This window comes from Rhamphochromis sp. 'chilingali' (genome assembly GCF_963969265.1).
Source record: "Rhamphochromis sp. 'chilingali' genome assembly, chromosome: 2".
NCBI classification, from domain to species: Eukaryota; Metazoa; Chordata; class Actinopteri; order Cichliformes; family Cichlidae; genus Rhamphochromis; species Rhamphochromis sp. 'chilingali'.
Window position 1 is genome coordinate 278,190 of NC_137930.1, and position 15,512 is coordinate 293,701.

The 15,512-nt window shown below is 47.6% G+C and overlaps 1 protein-coding gene across 1 annotated transcript in view; it reads left to right on the forward strand.

The window, feature by feature from the left end:
- The window catches only part of lamb1a (laminin, beta 1a), a 27,266-nt gene continuing 11,754 nt past the window's right edge, over nucleotides 1-15,512 (forward strand). Inside the window, exons 1-21 of the mRNA XM_080875670.1 lie at nucleotides 1-272; nucleotides 914-1,113; nucleotides 2,630-2,768; nucleotides 3,750-3,823; nucleotides 4,640-4,828; nucleotides 4,919-4,982; nucleotides 5,070-5,272; nucleotides 5,866-5,986; nucleotides 6,078-6,266; nucleotides 7,125-7,301; nucleotides 7,474-7,586; nucleotides 8,230-8,309; nucleotides 8,402-8,537; nucleotides 8,726-8,884; nucleotides 9,083-9,210; nucleotides 9,430-9,550; nucleotides 9,698-9,899; nucleotides 10,455-10,598; nucleotides 10,704-10,935; nucleotides 11,016-11,179; nucleotides 15,214-15,438. Coding sequence (XP_080731796.1) covers nucleotides 242-272; nucleotides 914-1,113; nucleotides 2,630-2,768; nucleotides 3,750-3,823; nucleotides 4,640-4,828; nucleotides 4,919-4,982; nucleotides 5,070-5,272; nucleotides 5,866-5,986; nucleotides 6,078-6,266; nucleotides 7,125-7,301; nucleotides 7,474-7,586; nucleotides 8,230-8,309; nucleotides 8,402-8,537; nucleotides 8,726-8,884; nucleotides 9,083-9,210; nucleotides 9,430-9,550; nucleotides 9,698-9,899; nucleotides 10,455-10,598; nucleotides 10,704-10,935; nucleotides 11,016-11,179; nucleotides 15,214-15,438 — 3,091 coding nt within the window. The 5' untranslated portion in view covers nucleotides 1-241. The remainder of the gene's footprint in view (nucleotides 273-913; nucleotides 1,114-2,629; nucleotides 2,769-3,749; nucleotides 3,824-4,639; nucleotides 4,829-4,918; nucleotides 4,983-5,069; nucleotides 5,273-5,865; nucleotides 5,987-6,077; nucleotides 6,267-7,124; nucleotides 7,302-7,473; nucleotides 7,587-8,229; nucleotides 8,310-8,401; nucleotides 8,538-8,725; nucleotides 8,885-9,082; nucleotides 9,211-9,429; nucleotides 9,551-9,697; nucleotides 9,900-10,454; nucleotides 10,599-10,703; nucleotides 10,936-11,015; nucleotides 11,180-15,213; nucleotides 15,439-15,512) is intronic.

Genomic DNA, 15,512 nt, shown 5'->3' on the forward strand with positions numbered 1-15,512 from the left:
AATTAACGATGAGGAGGGCTAACAGCTGTTTACTCTGTGTGTGTGTTGGAATCACTTTATTCTGCTCCAACAGTTTGAACTCTTTAGTTCTTGGTGTTTTTCTTGCTGCGAGCACAACCACGTTACTCGGGCCGGATGTTTTAATTTGAAAGTCAGCCGGTCTGTTCGGAGGAGGAGTTTGAGGGGAGCTAAGGAGGTCCGAGGAGGTCCGGGGGGTCTTCAGACTGTGAGGATTTGCAGCATGTTTCAGCTTCAGCTCGCGCTGCTGCTCGGTAAGTTAAATAAAGTTGAACTTTTCCAATTTCAAACTTTCCTTAAACACGTCAGGGTTTGATTTCAAACATCCAGAGTTGTATCTTCGTGTTTCTTTGTTGAAAATTACAAAATGCTGCTGCTTCCTCTCAGCCGCTCGTTTCATTCATGATGAAATAATCTAACATGAAAATAAGTGTTAGACACTTCGGGAAACTTTCAGAATAAAATGGGCTCGGAGGGCTTTTGTAATGAGTTCTAGTGGAATAATCTTTAGGAATTTGTCCACATGTTTGATGTGTAAAAGAATTCAGAAGCTGATGATCATGAAACTCAAAGCAAACGCACACATTTTGTCAATGTGTGATAAATAAAGTTTAGTTGAAATCTGTGCAGTTTGTTTGTAACATGTGACTTTAAACATGTTTGGTCCTCTCAGAGATCAGCTTAGTGATGATCAGTAATCTGCAGATAGTCACTCGTGAAGGTTTGACTCACTGATTTTTCTCTCCTCATGATGTCCTCCAGAATACAAGCCCAGGAGAAGCAGCTCTGAGTTTAGTTTCCAATCAGCTGCGCTTTGTCTCTTTAATCAATAAATGTGGGCGGGGCTTCGTTAATCCTGCGCTCAGATTTTTACCATTAAAGCTTTTTCTCTCAGGTCTGCAGGTGTTTACCTGTGCTCAGGAGGGTGGGGCCGCGGACGACATCAGCCAACCCGAGCTCAGTGATGTGTGCACTGAAGGCAGCTGTTACCCAGCAACAGGAGACCTTCTGATTGGCCGAGCCCATCAGTTGTCATCCACCTCCACCTGTGGAATGAACCGACCCGAACCATTCTGTATCGTCAGCCACCTGCAGGTAAATTTAATGGTTAACAAGATCATGACTGAAGGTCTCAGAGAGAAAAGTCCAGAGAGACCCAAGAAGAACACAACTGGGCACCAAACGTCTTATAAAAGGAGGTAAAGGCAACACAGGGGGCAGCTGTGGTTAAAGGGGCACATCGCCCAGCAGACTCCGCCCCCAGGCTCGGCCTCTCCGTGCGCCTCCATGCTGCATGCCGGAGTGTACCAGTCTATTTAGCTCAACAATCAGGAACTCATCACTGCTTAGTCTTTAGCTTCTTTCAGAAATACTGAAAGTACTGTAACTTAAAAACTGAGACAAGTCGTTGGTGACCTCTGACCTCTAATAAGATCCTATATGAAGGATTCAGGATGAATTTTCCATCGAAGTCCAAAGAATGGGACATTTATGCTATGAGTGCTCAGGTAGTCTTCATACATGGATGAAGTGTAAGCGATCACTTCAGATGTCTTTATCGGATTAAACGTTAGGTGGTCTAATTAGGTCTGAGTATCGCTAAGAGTTCAGTGCAGCGCTTTTATCAGGGGCGTTTCAGTACCGGAGACGCAAGCGACGTTACCGGAGAATCCAGTATCATCAGACAAACTCAGCCATCCGGTTTAAACGACCTTCAGCTCAGTCCCACTCCGTGTGTGTGTTACAGTCTGAAGTGTTTCCTGTGCAAAATGAGCTCCCTATAAGGAAACCATGAGCGCTGGCTGCAGACAGATGTTTGTCCAGATGTTCCTGTGGAGAAAACACAGCAAACTCAAAGGTCACGCTGTTTTCATCCAATCAAAAGTCAATAAACCACACAGGCTGATTGTAAACATCAGGTTTTAATGTTTGAGGCAAATGTGTGTGGACATGTGTCATCCGTAGCTAATAACAGCGTGTTCGCTCCGAGTCGCCTACATTCTTCCGTCATGTGACTTTGATTATACATCCTCTAATTCCTTCCTTTCATTCAGTCCTTCGTCCCAGATCCTCGCTCTGTGGTTGCTGCTTGAACATCAAAACTATAAAATGTATTGGTTGTTTTTATAATTCTGTCCAGAGGCAGCAGAGAAACAGGGACGCTTCAGTTCTCAGTCGGACTTGATGTGTCTGTTAGTGCTCCTCTATGTAAGAGCGGCGTGCAGCTTTTTGTCTTGAGTGGCTAGTAACACTGTTTCACTGTAAAAGCCCTCATCTGCCCCCCTTTGTAACCTCTGCACTGCATCGCTCGGGTTTGGTTTCCCCCCTGAGAGAAGCTGAAACACGTTGGGCTGTCCGGGAATCAAGCAACTTTCTGACATCTCTTAATGACTGAGACGTTCCCGGAAGGAAGTTTTCCAAAGTTTTGTCACTAACTCTAAAAACAAAACCAGTGAGAAGCTTGCATTATTTCAGGTGAAGTCAGACTTTTCTTATGTGGGAAGTTTGTGGTCAGAAAGTTTCCTCTTATCTGCAGTAACTTACGGCACTGAGGAATCCGAGGAATTCACCTCCTGTTAACCTTTTCCTCCCCCTCTGTCTCATAAACCAGGAGGAGAAGAAGTGCTTTGTGTGCGACTCGTCAGAGCCCTACAACGAGCTGGCCAATCGCACCGACAGCCATCGCATCGAGAACGTCGTCACTACGTTTGCCCCAAACAGACTGAAGACCTGGTGGCAGACTGAGAATGGTGAGGAAGAACATTCAGAGAGGCCAAAGGTCAGACGTGTCGTTACAGGTTTAAAGACTGAGAGCTGCAGACAGGTTTTCACTGTCAGAAGAAAAGATGTTTGTGGCTAGGCTGTGTTTTATCACCCTCTATCCTCCACTCCTCCATGATTACAGGTTCTCAGGTTGTGGGGTGGGTCCCTGCTGGAGGCCATGTAGTTATTCCCAGGGGTGGGGGATGTTCAGCTTTAAAAAGCCCCGCAGTGAGGAGGCAAACAGCCGACCTGCCATTTGTCCAGGTTCATCAAACAGATAGTTTAGTTTTACTGCAGAACAAACCTCTTACAGGTTCATACAACACATTGTGCTCTTCACCACAAACCCAGTGTGGTAAAGTAACGCTAGCCAGGCAGCTTCATGTCTTTGTTAATTTTCCATTACTCGCTGTATCTGTAAGTCTGCGTTGATTGGCTGATGGTAGGTGCTGTGAGCTTGTATTGTTGCCTCGGCCGAGCTCTGCTGCCCAGATGAACTCGCTGTTCCCGTGATGAATCAGAATACTTTATTGATCCCTGGGGGAAATTATTTTTTGTTACAGTGCTCCATTTTAAACCAACAAGAGCGAGTGCGTCTGCGCCGCGGTGTTTTGTGCAGAACCAGGTACTCGCTGCAGTGTTTGAGCTGTGGACTCCTTTATGGTGTCATCCTCTGACAGTGGGCATGTTAACACAGATGATCTGCTGTTACCTTTGGTCGTCACTCTTTGGAGTCCTGTTGTCCAATATAAAGCACCTTGAGGCGACTGTTGTTGTGATTTGGCGCTATATAAATACAACTGAATTGAACTGTTGGTTCTTGGACACAGATTTAGTTCTTTTCTCAGGTCCGATCATGTTAATGTGCAGCGACTGCAGCGTGTTGTTGATTTCTGGGCTCTTTAACCGATGTGGCGCACAGAGTCTGATCTACAGAGTGTTGGTAACTGATGATCTGTTGTCTGTAGGTGTGGAGAACGTCACCATCCAGCTCAACCTAGAGGCTGAGTTTCACTTCACGCATCTCATCATGACCTTCAAGGTGAGTTCTACACATGCAGCAGGGGATTCTGGGTAGTTGACAGGTGATTCTGGTCTCTATTAATCTGAAGAACCAGGTGCACACAGTGATTGAGGAGTTGTTGTGTATTGAAAGGACATAGCAAGTACTCCATAATGGGAAGGGTTACGACCAGGGCTGGACTGGTCGGGCATTACACAATGCAACTGTCTTCTCCCATACCTTTGCTGTGTGCTCACGTAGCTTGTAGAAAAAGTTTAGTGTGGAAGAAAGTGGAGCTGAAAGTCTGAGAAAACAATAAAATAATGAATTAAAGTGAAATTACTAACATGTTAGCTGCTGCACCGTGAACAGCAGTACCAGTAACAGCCAGTAACCAGACCTCACAATCACAGGAGGCTACAGCTGCACCAGCTGAGGAGAAGTGAGGAAGAGGAGGTGAACATGGTAAGAAAACAGATGGAGGGAATCGGGAAGACAGAGATTCAAGGATTCAGGCTGCTTTGACCATGAGTCACTACAAACAGCTTAAGTGTAGACTTTAATTATTGTCACATGCTGCAGTGCAACTAAGGACAACAACACCTGCACCAACCTGATTATGTATCAATAATCTGAAATCAAACAGAATGAAATGTTTGCATATGACGCCTCTGGTAGAGGACTGAGCTTGAAGGATAAATCCTGCCCACAGCGCCAGAGGGGAAATCTAATTGGGCTTTTGTCAGTGATCATGGTGCATAAACCAGATTTGTGCAGTCCAGCCCGGGTCTTCACCACGCCATCATCCTCACCACACGATCCTCAGTTTGCCCACTTTTGTTTTTATTTCCTCAGACCTTTCGACCTGCTGCCATGGTGATTGAGCGGTCAGCTGACTTCGGGAAGACGTGGCAGGTTTACCGTTACTTTGCTTATGACTGCGAGTCGTCCTTCCCGTCCGTTTACCGGGGTCCAATGAGAAAGGTTGACGATGTCATCTGTGACTCGCGTTACTCTGACATTGAGCCATCCACTGAAGGAGAGGTACATCTGCTGCTCCTGCTTCTGTGAATAATACTAACATCAGTATTATTCACACTGCTGCGGGTAATGCTGTTTGTTTTGTTTCCTCAGGTGATTTTCAGAGTTTTGGATCCAGCATTCAGGATCGATGACCCCTACAGTCCCCGAATCCAGAGTACGTCTCCTTCTCTGCGTCACGGAGACTGAATAAGCGTAGGGGTGTTAACCAGTTATTGATGAATTTTACTGGTTCTTTGTTTAGACATGCTGAAAATCACCAACTTGAGGGTGAAGTTCACCAAACTCCACACACTTGGAGACAACCTTCTGGACTCTCGTATGGAGATCAAAGAGAAGTACTACTACGCCATCTATGACATGGTGGTCCGAGGAAACTGCTTCTGCTACGGACACGCCTCTGAGTGCGCCCCCGTCGAGGGAGCTGGGCAGATAACAGAGGGCATGGTGAGGACAATTACGGACTGTATTTATATGGCCACGTTGCTATGACGACAGCCATGCGCATTAGGAGGTACCCGATTGTAACAGGAAGCCCAGTTGGTCTGAGTGGGTGCTAATGGGAAAGTGGCTCCAGGGAGCGTCACGCAGATACCTGCCAATTAGTGTCTGTAACATCCAATCAAATCAGGGACTCTAATTAGCTGAGGTGAGGCCTAGCAGACACCTAGCAGCTACGTCCACCTGTGAGTCAAAGAGGCCACGCCCCTAGTAATCAACACTTTAAGCTTAAAGCAGTTTAAACATGTGAGCAAACAGCATATCAAGTTGTAAACATGTTGACTTCTGCTGTGAAATTCAACATGGCAGTCTGTGGGGACCGAAGTGTAGGCTTTGTGCTTTGGCGTCGTTGTTCTTTCATAAGCAGCTGAGCCGGTGGTGAAAGTAAACCATCACCAGCGTAGAAAAATATAAAATCACACAGACACTGGAAGAAACGGTGCAACAGGCAACTGACTACATGTACAAAAAACCCCAAACCCAGCTTATGACCAGTAATGTAAGCGAACGCTGATTGATTATTTGTGACTGTGTTTCAGGTTCATGGTCACTGCTTATGTAACCACAACACTAAAGGTCTGAACTGTGAACAGTGCCAGGACTTCTACCACGACCTCCCCTGGAGACCCGCAGAGGGACGCAACACCAACGCCTGCAAGAGTGAGTCTGCACCGGTCCATACTGGGCAGGGCCCATAATCACTACTGGGAGTAGTTTAACTGTCCCCCTTCTTCTTCTGTGGTGTCCTCAGAGTGTAACTGTAACCAGCACTCGGACTCGTGTCACTTTGACGGGGCAGTCTTTGCGGCTTCGGGAAACGTGAGCGGAGGAGTTTGTGACGACTGTGAGCACAACACAGCTGGAAACAACTGTGAGCAGTGCAAACCGTTTTACTACCAGCATCCAGAGAGTGACATCAGAGACACCAACATCTGCCAGCGTGAGTTCATGGCCACTTTGACTCTTTTTTTTTTAGTGTCAGAGTTTGTAAACCGTTATTTTACTGGTGCCAGGCTAAAAGTTAAAAGCATCTACCCAAAACTTCCATCGAGGTTGTTTTTTATGGCTCTTTTGATCATCTTCTTTGTTCTTTGAGGACTTTTTGTCCTCAATCTTTGCTTTCACATCAACAAAGAATTGTTGGCTGTTTTCTGAGGAAGTTCACGTTTCATGATGACACAGGCAGACGCGGATAGGAGGTTGTTTTGTCAACAGGAAGTAGATTAAAGGCTGGATCTCAGACTAAACATGGAGGTGGGTTTTTGATGTGACACATGAAGGTTTGTGGTTTCCCTCAGGCTCAGACCTGCCCTCCTCACAGAGGATCAGTTCAACTTAGCTCGCACATCCCTCTCTGAGGGCTGAATAAGCAGCACCTTCTGTTATTACTGCCACTGCATTTCTTTAAAGTAGCAAAGGATTGTGGGTGATGTGACTTCAACGTTGTAGAGAGTTAAAATGTGCTCCAGAGATCAAAGATGGAGGCGGGAGTTTAATTTCCAGGATAGAAACGAATCTTATTTTGGGTCAAAGTCAGAAACGTTCACGGTTTTTATGATGATGTCATTCCACGGCACTTATATGTCCATCATTTAACTTATTGAATTATAAAATGCTTCAACATATCAGAGAGGTGCCTGCGTCTGGGCTGGTGGTGGCGCTGTAGAGAAGCTCACAGTGTGTGAATCATGTCCTCACCTGTCTGTGGATCCGTGTCAGTCTCACACCTAAACACGCCCTGTTGGCAAAATTGCTCCTGTGGTTCTGGTTAAGCTGGCTAAACGTCCTGTTTCTGCAGCCTGTGACTGCGACCCCGTGGGCTCTCTGAACGGAGGACTCTGTGACGGCACGACGGACTTCCGAGGCGGGCTGATCGCCGGTCAGTGCCGCTGTAAAGCCAACGTGGAGGGAGAACGCTGCGAGCGCTGCAAGCCGGCGCATTTCGGGCTGAGCGATGAGCCTGAAGGCTGCAAAGGTACAAAACGTAACGAAACACCTGCAGGACCAGCTGATACCAGATTACTCCCACACAGACACCTCACGCTGTAAAGCACCTCGAGGGGGCGTGGCTGGGACTTAACATTGTTGTTATGAATGAAGCTGCGTTGCCTTGGTGATGTACTTTTGTGTGTTACTGTGTTGGACAGCGTGTACCTGCAGTCCTCTGGGAACTCTACCTGGAGGAAACCCCTGTGACAGAGAAACAGGAAGTTGTTTCTGCAAACGTCTGGTGACCGGGCGAGACTGTGACCAGTGTGTGGTGAGAAACCCATTCAGACCATTCATTCTGGTTAGACTGGAGTCAGACCAGCAGCAGAAGGAACATTCGTGTCGTCTCACACCTCACTCTCAGCTCCCGTCTCTGTAAGGCTGCGCTGTTTTCTGATTGGCTGGTTTTCACGAGTTGAATCTGTTGCAGGGGCAAACGGGATCTCTTCTAAAGAAAGATCCCGTTCACACTGCAGTGAGTGCGACAGGATGAAGAAGGACCAGTTCATATTAAACAAAGCTCCCAGTATGTCATACAGAGCTGCTCCAGTCCAGTTAGAGGATAACCAGTTCACACCAGCAACAAAAGTCTTTAAAGGCGGCTGGCTTTGGGAGGGACGTTTAATGCTGCAGAGCCTTTGTTGTGGAGCCACATTCATGCTCTCCATGAAGTCATCGGGTTAATGTTTGCTTTTGGCTCTCTGCTGTTAGTCAGCCTGAGCTTTGAGCTCTCAGACATTTACCCCGACGTAAACAGAAGACACATGTCAGGACGTGAGGCGCGCGCGCGCGCGCACACACACACACACACACACACACTCTGTAAGATCAGTCTTGTTTAATGAGATTTATGCAAAACACACTATACATCACATTAGTGCAGAGAGATGACTGTAAACAGTGTGTGTGTCCAGCCTGAACACTGGGGTCTCAGTAACGACATGGACGGCTGCAGACCATGTGACTGCGACCTCGGAGGCGCCATCAACAATCAGTGAGTTAGGTATCATGTCACATTTGCTCCGTCGGGAGTTGAACCAACAATTTTATTTTGTTGTGATGTTTGTATTTCCTGTCTGCGTGCAGGTGTGATCACGTGACCGGTCAGTGCATCTGCAGAGATCACATGTTCAGCCGCCGCTGCGATCAGGTGGAGTCTGGATTCTACTTCATTGCTCTGGATCACTACACCTACGAGGCTGAGGATGCAAAGTTTGGACCTGTGAGTGTCCTTTCAGTGTCTGACCTTACTCTGGGTTACAGGGCGGCTGTTACAGGTGGACCTGCAGTCTGTGAGGATTAGTTTCTCCTCCTGCTGGCTCGCACATTTCATCTCCATGTCAGTTCAGCAGGATTATGTGAGGTGTTGAGGGTATTCATCAGCTTTGTGTCTGCATCTCATCTCTTTAGGGAGTGACGGTGGTCCAGAGGCCACACCCTCAGGACCGTAGTCCCACTTGGACAGGCATCGGGCTAGCCAACGTACCAGAGGGGGCCTTCTTGGAGTTCACTGTAGACAACGTCCCTCACTCAATGGAATATGACATCCTGATCCGCTACGAACCGCAGGTGTGAGTCTGCCATTGAACGTGTGCGTCGTCATGTCCCGAATCAGTGGGAGAATTTTGGCACTTATCTCGTTGTTGTAGCCTTTGTTGACCCGTGTACCTGCCTCATCTGTTAGCCTGAAAAAGAAGATAAACGTGCACGCGCCTGCTTATTTATGTGCATAGAGGTAACATCTCTGTGTGTCTGTCGGCTCTGCAGCTGCCGGACGTGTGGGAGGAGGTTCTGATGACGGTGATGAGACCCGGACCGATCCAGCCGGACAGCCGCTGCATCAACACGGTGCCCGACGACGACAACCAGATGATCTCGCTTCACCCAAGTTCACGGTCAGGAGAGAAGTTTCTAAATCATGACAAGTTTTCGACAAGAACCCGGTCGAAGTGTGAAATATAAGAGCACCGACTAGTTCCTGCAAGCCTTATCCCTTCTTCACCCAGCTGATCTCAGCCCATCATCCTGTCACGCTGACCCTCTGCGTGGCCTTTGTCTATCTGCTTATCTCGCCTTGCTGGGGTTTCAGTATCTAACCCGATCTCTCCCTACAGGTACGTGGTTCTTCCCAGACCGGTTTGTTTTGAATCAGGTCTGAACTACACCATCCGCCTCAGCCTGCCACTGTACGCTACCTTTGGGGATGTCCAGGTTCCATATACGCTGATCGACTCGGTGAGCGTGCTTAGATCTTCTACTTCAGGAAGTAGAGCGTGAAGTCAGTCAGTTTCTTCAGTGCAGACCAAAACCACATTCAGCCAGCCTGGTTACAGAAAGTGAAACATGCTCATTCCTGACCTGGTTATTTGGGATTTTTCTCAGATCGTGCTGATGCCTCACTGTAAGAACTTGGAGATATTCACAGGCTCAGAGGGCGGGGACTCGGGCGGGAATGTCGCCTGGGAGACTTTCCAGCGTTATCGGTGCTTGGAGAACAGCCAGAGTGTCGTCAAGACGCCGATAACTGACATCTGCAGAAACTTCATCTTCAGCATCTCCGCCATGTTGCACCAGGGAGCTAAAGGTAGCACAGCTTAGCACTGTGATTTCACTTTAATAACCTCGCTTCCTGGCTGGAGTTTAAAAGAAAAGGGCTGCTTGTGAGACACTCAGGGCTTAGAGCTCAGGGCAGTGTCTGTATTTATGGTGACTTTGAAGGGGTTGGGGTTTCCTCACGGAAACAAACCTCCCGGAAGAATCAGAGAGAGTCAGAAAGAGAAGGGGAAAATATTTCTGCTGTCCAACTCTGGACAGGAAGGACTCCAGGAAGGAGGAACCAGAATCAGATTCAGAGAACCTTCCAAACATTGAAGTTTAAAATCTGAAACAAAAACCTCTTCCTCATTCCAACGCCAACCTTTGATCCCTCACATCTTTATCCCCTTCCCCTCCTCCCCCGCTTCACGTTAATCTCTGTCACTCATCCTCTCACCATCGCCTTAGGCTTCACTTCCTCGACAGGACCCGGCAGGTTCCTCCTCCTCCTCCGCATTCCTTGCGGTCATAAATCTATTGTCACTGAGGCTTTAGCGTCTTCTCGTTATTCTGACGTGTCTCCTTGTCTGATGCCATTTCCCAGAATGCCAGTGTGACCCTCAGGGCTCGCTCAGCACCGTGTGCGACCCCCACGGCGGGCAGTGTGAGTGCCGCCCCAACGTGGTCGGCAGGAACTGTGACAGGTGTTCTCCGTCCACGTTTCAGTTTGGACCCAACGGCTGCCGAGGTCAAAACCACCTCCATCTATAATCAATGAAAAATCTGTTTACAGTCAGCGCTGAAGCTTTACTGACGCTGACCTCTGTGTGACCTCGTCGTGCGTGTCTTTCAGCGTGTGGGTGCGACCCTCAGGGTTCTCTCAGTGTGTTCTGCGATCAGTTGACCGGACAGTGTTCCTGCGTTCCGGGTGCGTACGGTCGGCAGTGCGACCGCTGTCTGCCGGGTCGCTGGGGTTTCCCCGCCTGCCGCCCCTGCTTCTGTAACGGTCACGCCGATGTCTGCGACCCCGACAGTGGCCACTGCATCGATTGCAGGGACCACACGACGGGACGCGCCTGCGACAGGTAACTTACCCACCGTCCGTCAGCCAATCGCCATTGGGTTTATTTAGCAGGATGATGCCATCGGTGCTCTTGTCTTTCAGATGTCTGGATGGTTACTATGGTGACCCAGCCCTGGGGTCAGGTGACCACTGTCGTCCCTGCATGTGTCCCGACGGCCCCGGCAGCCCGCGGCAGTTTGCAGGAAGTTGTTACCGCAGCGATGACTCTCAGCAGGTCACCTGTGTCTGCAACACAGGATACAAAGGTGAAAACTTTATTTACACAGACGATGACACAGAGGTAAGACCTCATCACAGATATTTAGATGCAGACGCTTGGTTGGTCGCAGCGTCAGTCCAGCTGCCATGTTGGTCTGGTTGAGGCGGGGCTTCTGGTGCGCATCTGTTAAAATCATTGAAAAGCATGCCAACACAACAGCTGTTTCAGTCTACTGACGACAGCATCGGCAGTATTTCTGATACCTTATCATCAGTGTAAAATTCAATTCAATTCAATTTTATTTATATAGCGCCAAATCACAACAAAAGTCGCCTCAAGGCGCTTCATAGATACAGAGAAAAACCCTACAATCATATGACCCCCTATGAGCAGCACTTTGGCGACAGTGGGAAGGAAAAACTCCCTTTTAACAGGAAGAAACCTCCGGCAGAACCAGGCTCAGGGAGGGGCGGGGCCATCTGCTGTGATTGGTTGGGGTGAGAGAAGGAAGACAGGATAAAGACATGCTGTGGAAGAGAGACAGAGGTTAATAACAGATATGATTCAATGCAGAGAGGTCTGTTAACACATAGTGAGTGAGAAAGGTGACTGGAAAGGAAAAACTCAATGCATCATGGGAATCCCCCGGCAGCCTACATCTATTGCAGCATAACTAAGGGAGGATTCAGGGTCACCTGGTCCAGCCGTAACTATATGCTTTAGCAAAAATGAAAGTTTGAAGCCTAATCTTGAAAGTAGAGATAGTGTCTGTCTCCTGAATACAAACTGGAAGCTGGTTCCACAGAAGAGGGGCCTGAAAACTGAAGGCTCTGCCTCCCATTCTACTTTTAAATACTCTAGGAACAACAAGTAGGCCTGCAGAGCGAGAGCGAAGTGCTCTAATAGGGTGATATGGTACTACAAGGTCATTGAGATAAGATGGGGCCTGATTATTTAAGACCTTGTATGTGAGGTGCAGGATTTTGAATTCTGGATTTAACAGGAAGCCAAAACAGGAGAAATCTGCTCTCTCTTTCTAGTCCCTGTCAGGACTCTTGCTGCAGCATTTTGGATCAGCTGAAGGCTTTTCAGTGAGTTTTTAGGACTTCCTGATAATAATGAATTACAGTCGTCCAGCCTGGAAGTAATAAATGCATGAACTAGTTTTTCAGCGTCACTCTGAGACAGGATATTTCTAACTTTAGAGATGTTGCACAAATGGAAGAACGCAGTCTTACATATTTGTTTAATATGTGCATTGAAGGACATGTCCTGGTCAAAATGACTCCAAGGTTCCTCACAGCGTTACTGGAGGCCAAGGTAATGCCATCCAGAGGAAGAATCTGGTTAGATACCATATTTCTAAGCTTTTCAGGGCCGAGTACAATAACCTCAGTTTGATCTGAATGAAGAAGCAGAAAGTTAGCGGCCATCCAGGTCTTTATGTCTTTAAGACATTCCTGCAGTTTAACTCATTGGTGTGTGTTATCTGGCTTCATGGACAGATAGAGCTGGGTGTCATCTGCATAGCAGTGTAAATGTATGCTATGTCTTCTAATGATGCTGCCTAAGGGAAGCATGTATAATGTAAACAGAATTGGTCCTAGCACTGAGCCCTGTGGAACTCCATAATTAACCTCAGTGTGTGAAGAGGACTCTCCATTTACATGCACAAACTGGAGTCTATTAGATAGATATGATACAAACCACTGCAGCACAGTACCTGTAATACCTACAGCATGTTCTAATCGCTCTAATAGGATATTATGGTCGACAGTATCGAACGCTGCACTGAGGTCTAGCAGGACAAGCACAGAGATGAGTCCACTGTCAGAGGCCATAAGAAGATCATTTGTAACCTTCACTAAAGCTGTTTCTGTGCTGTGCTGAGCTCTGAAACCTGACTGAAACTCTTCAAATAAACCTCTGCAGATGATCTGTTAGCTGTTTGACAACTACTCTTTCAAGGATGTTTGATATGAAAGGAAGGTTGGAGATTGGCCTATAATTAGCTAAGACTGCTGGGTCTAGAAATGCTTTTTGAGTAAAGGTTTAACTACAGCCAGCTTGAAGGCCTGTGGTACATAGCCGATTATTAGAGATAGGTTGATCATATTTAAGATCGAAGAATTAATTAATGGCAGGACTTCTTTGAGCAGTTTTGTAGGAATGCTACAGTATCCAGAGTCGTACGTAGTGAGGAGGTGAAATTATTAACAAGATAATCGACCTCTGTTGGGGTAGCGTTCAGATAGCTGCTCTGCTCTGTGCTGGTACAGGGCATTGGAGATGATAACAGTGGGTGGATTATATTCTTAAACTTAGTTACAGCACTTTCAGAAAGACATCTACTTTGATAAAGTCTACTCTCCACCGCTGTGTAATCAATTATTGTAAATGTAAATGTTATCAGGAAATGATCAGACAGGAGAGGGTTTTCAGGAAACACTGTTAAATGTTCAGGTTCGATGCCATATGTTAAAACAAGATCTAGAGTGTGATTAAAGTGGTGGGTGGGCTGGGGTGGACAATGTTAAGCATCAGGCTTTCAAATGAATTAAAAGTCTGTCTTGGTCTTTCATTAATTAATAGGCTTGTGTGAAAAATTGCTGCCACACCTCCCCCTCGGCCTGTGCTTCAAGATTTCTGGTAGTTAGAATGACTCGGGGGTGTTGATTCATTTAAACTAACATAATCATCCTGCTGCAACCAGGTTTCTGTAAGGCAGAGTAAATCAATTTGTTGATCAATTATTAAGTCATGTACTAACAGAGACTTGGAGGAGAGAGACCTAATATTTAATAATCCACATTTCACTGTTTTACTCTTTGGTTCAGATGTGGATACTGTATTGTTCTTTCTTTGTAATTGTTTATGTTTAAGTTGTTTGTTGCTGGTTTTTAGTTTGTTTTTTGTCTGTTTGGAAGCTGACACAGTCTCTATGGAGATGGGTTTTTGGGGGGGTAGCAGGAGGAGAGAAGCTGCAGAGAGGGGTGTAAGACTGCAACTCTGCTGGTCCCAACCCCCGGCGGGTGCGTCGCCGAGTGGGGAAAAACGGTTAGACACATGAACGGCTTGGTGGTGTACCTGGGGCTTCTGTTTAGGACTATGTTCCTCCTCACAGTCACCCAGCCACCCTCTTTCCCCAGCTGCTTGGGGTCTGCCGGGGAACAGCTAGCGGGGCCTACGCTATCTTCGGCTGCACCAGCTACAGGGGCCTGGCTAGCTACGGGTGAATGAAGGGTGCGAAGCCGAGTCTCCAATTCAGTAATCCTGGCCTCCAGAGCTGCAAATATGCTACATTTGTTACAGATATCATTACTGCTAAAGGAGGCCGAGGAGTAACTATTTTAAATGGTAAATGGTCTGTATTTGTATAGCGCTTTACATATCCAGTCATCCACCCATTCACACACTGGTGATGGCAGCTACATTGCAGCCACAGTCACCCTGGGGCTCACTGACAGAGGCGAGGCTGCCGGACACTGGCGCCACCGGGCCCTCTGACCACCACCAGTAGGCAACGGGTGAAGTGTCTTGCCCAAGGACACAACGACCGAGACTGTCCAAGCCGGGGCTCGAACCGGCAACCTTCTGATTACAAGACGAGCTGCCAACTCTTGAACCACGATCGCCCCCATTAATACCACATATATGTTATTGAAAGCACAGTACATATTTTAGCACAAACATGTCTTAACAGCCGGGGTTCCCTTAAATAAGCATGAATCTTTGGCTGCTGATTGGCTGTTAAGTTTAAAACTGTATTTAAACAAAGTCAAACCTGAGGATGAAGCTCGATGTGAGGCATGTTGTTGGTTCAGGTGATGATGTCACACCTGAGGAACGATCACCTGTTGGTCATAAATGGTGTCTAGCTCTCACCTGGGGTGGCTGTAGCTGAGGAGCAGGTCACCTGGTCTCACTCAGAGTTTGGTGGTTCGATCGCTGGCTGCTCCAGCCTGCCTCCCAAATATCCGTGGGCTAACCCCATGTTGCTCTGCGATGCGTCCAGTATGAATTGGCGTGTGATTGTTATGCTCCCTGTCTTTATAAGAACCATTTGCTTGTCCTCTGCAGGAACTCGCTGTGACGAGTGCTCGCCTGCTTACTATGGAAACCCTGAGGAGGCGGGTGGGCAGTGTCAGCCGTGTCAGTGCAACAACAACATTGATATGCTGGACCCCGAATCGTGCGATGCCCGGACCGGTGAGTGTCTGCGCTGCCTGTACCACAGCGAGGGTGCCGCCTGCGAGAGCTGCACGCTGGGTTACTATGGCAATGCCCTACTCCAGGACTGCAGGAGTAAGTATGCTGGGGTTACCATGGTAACCACATTCACAGAATCAGGCGAACGATCGTCGCTGAACCTTGACGGT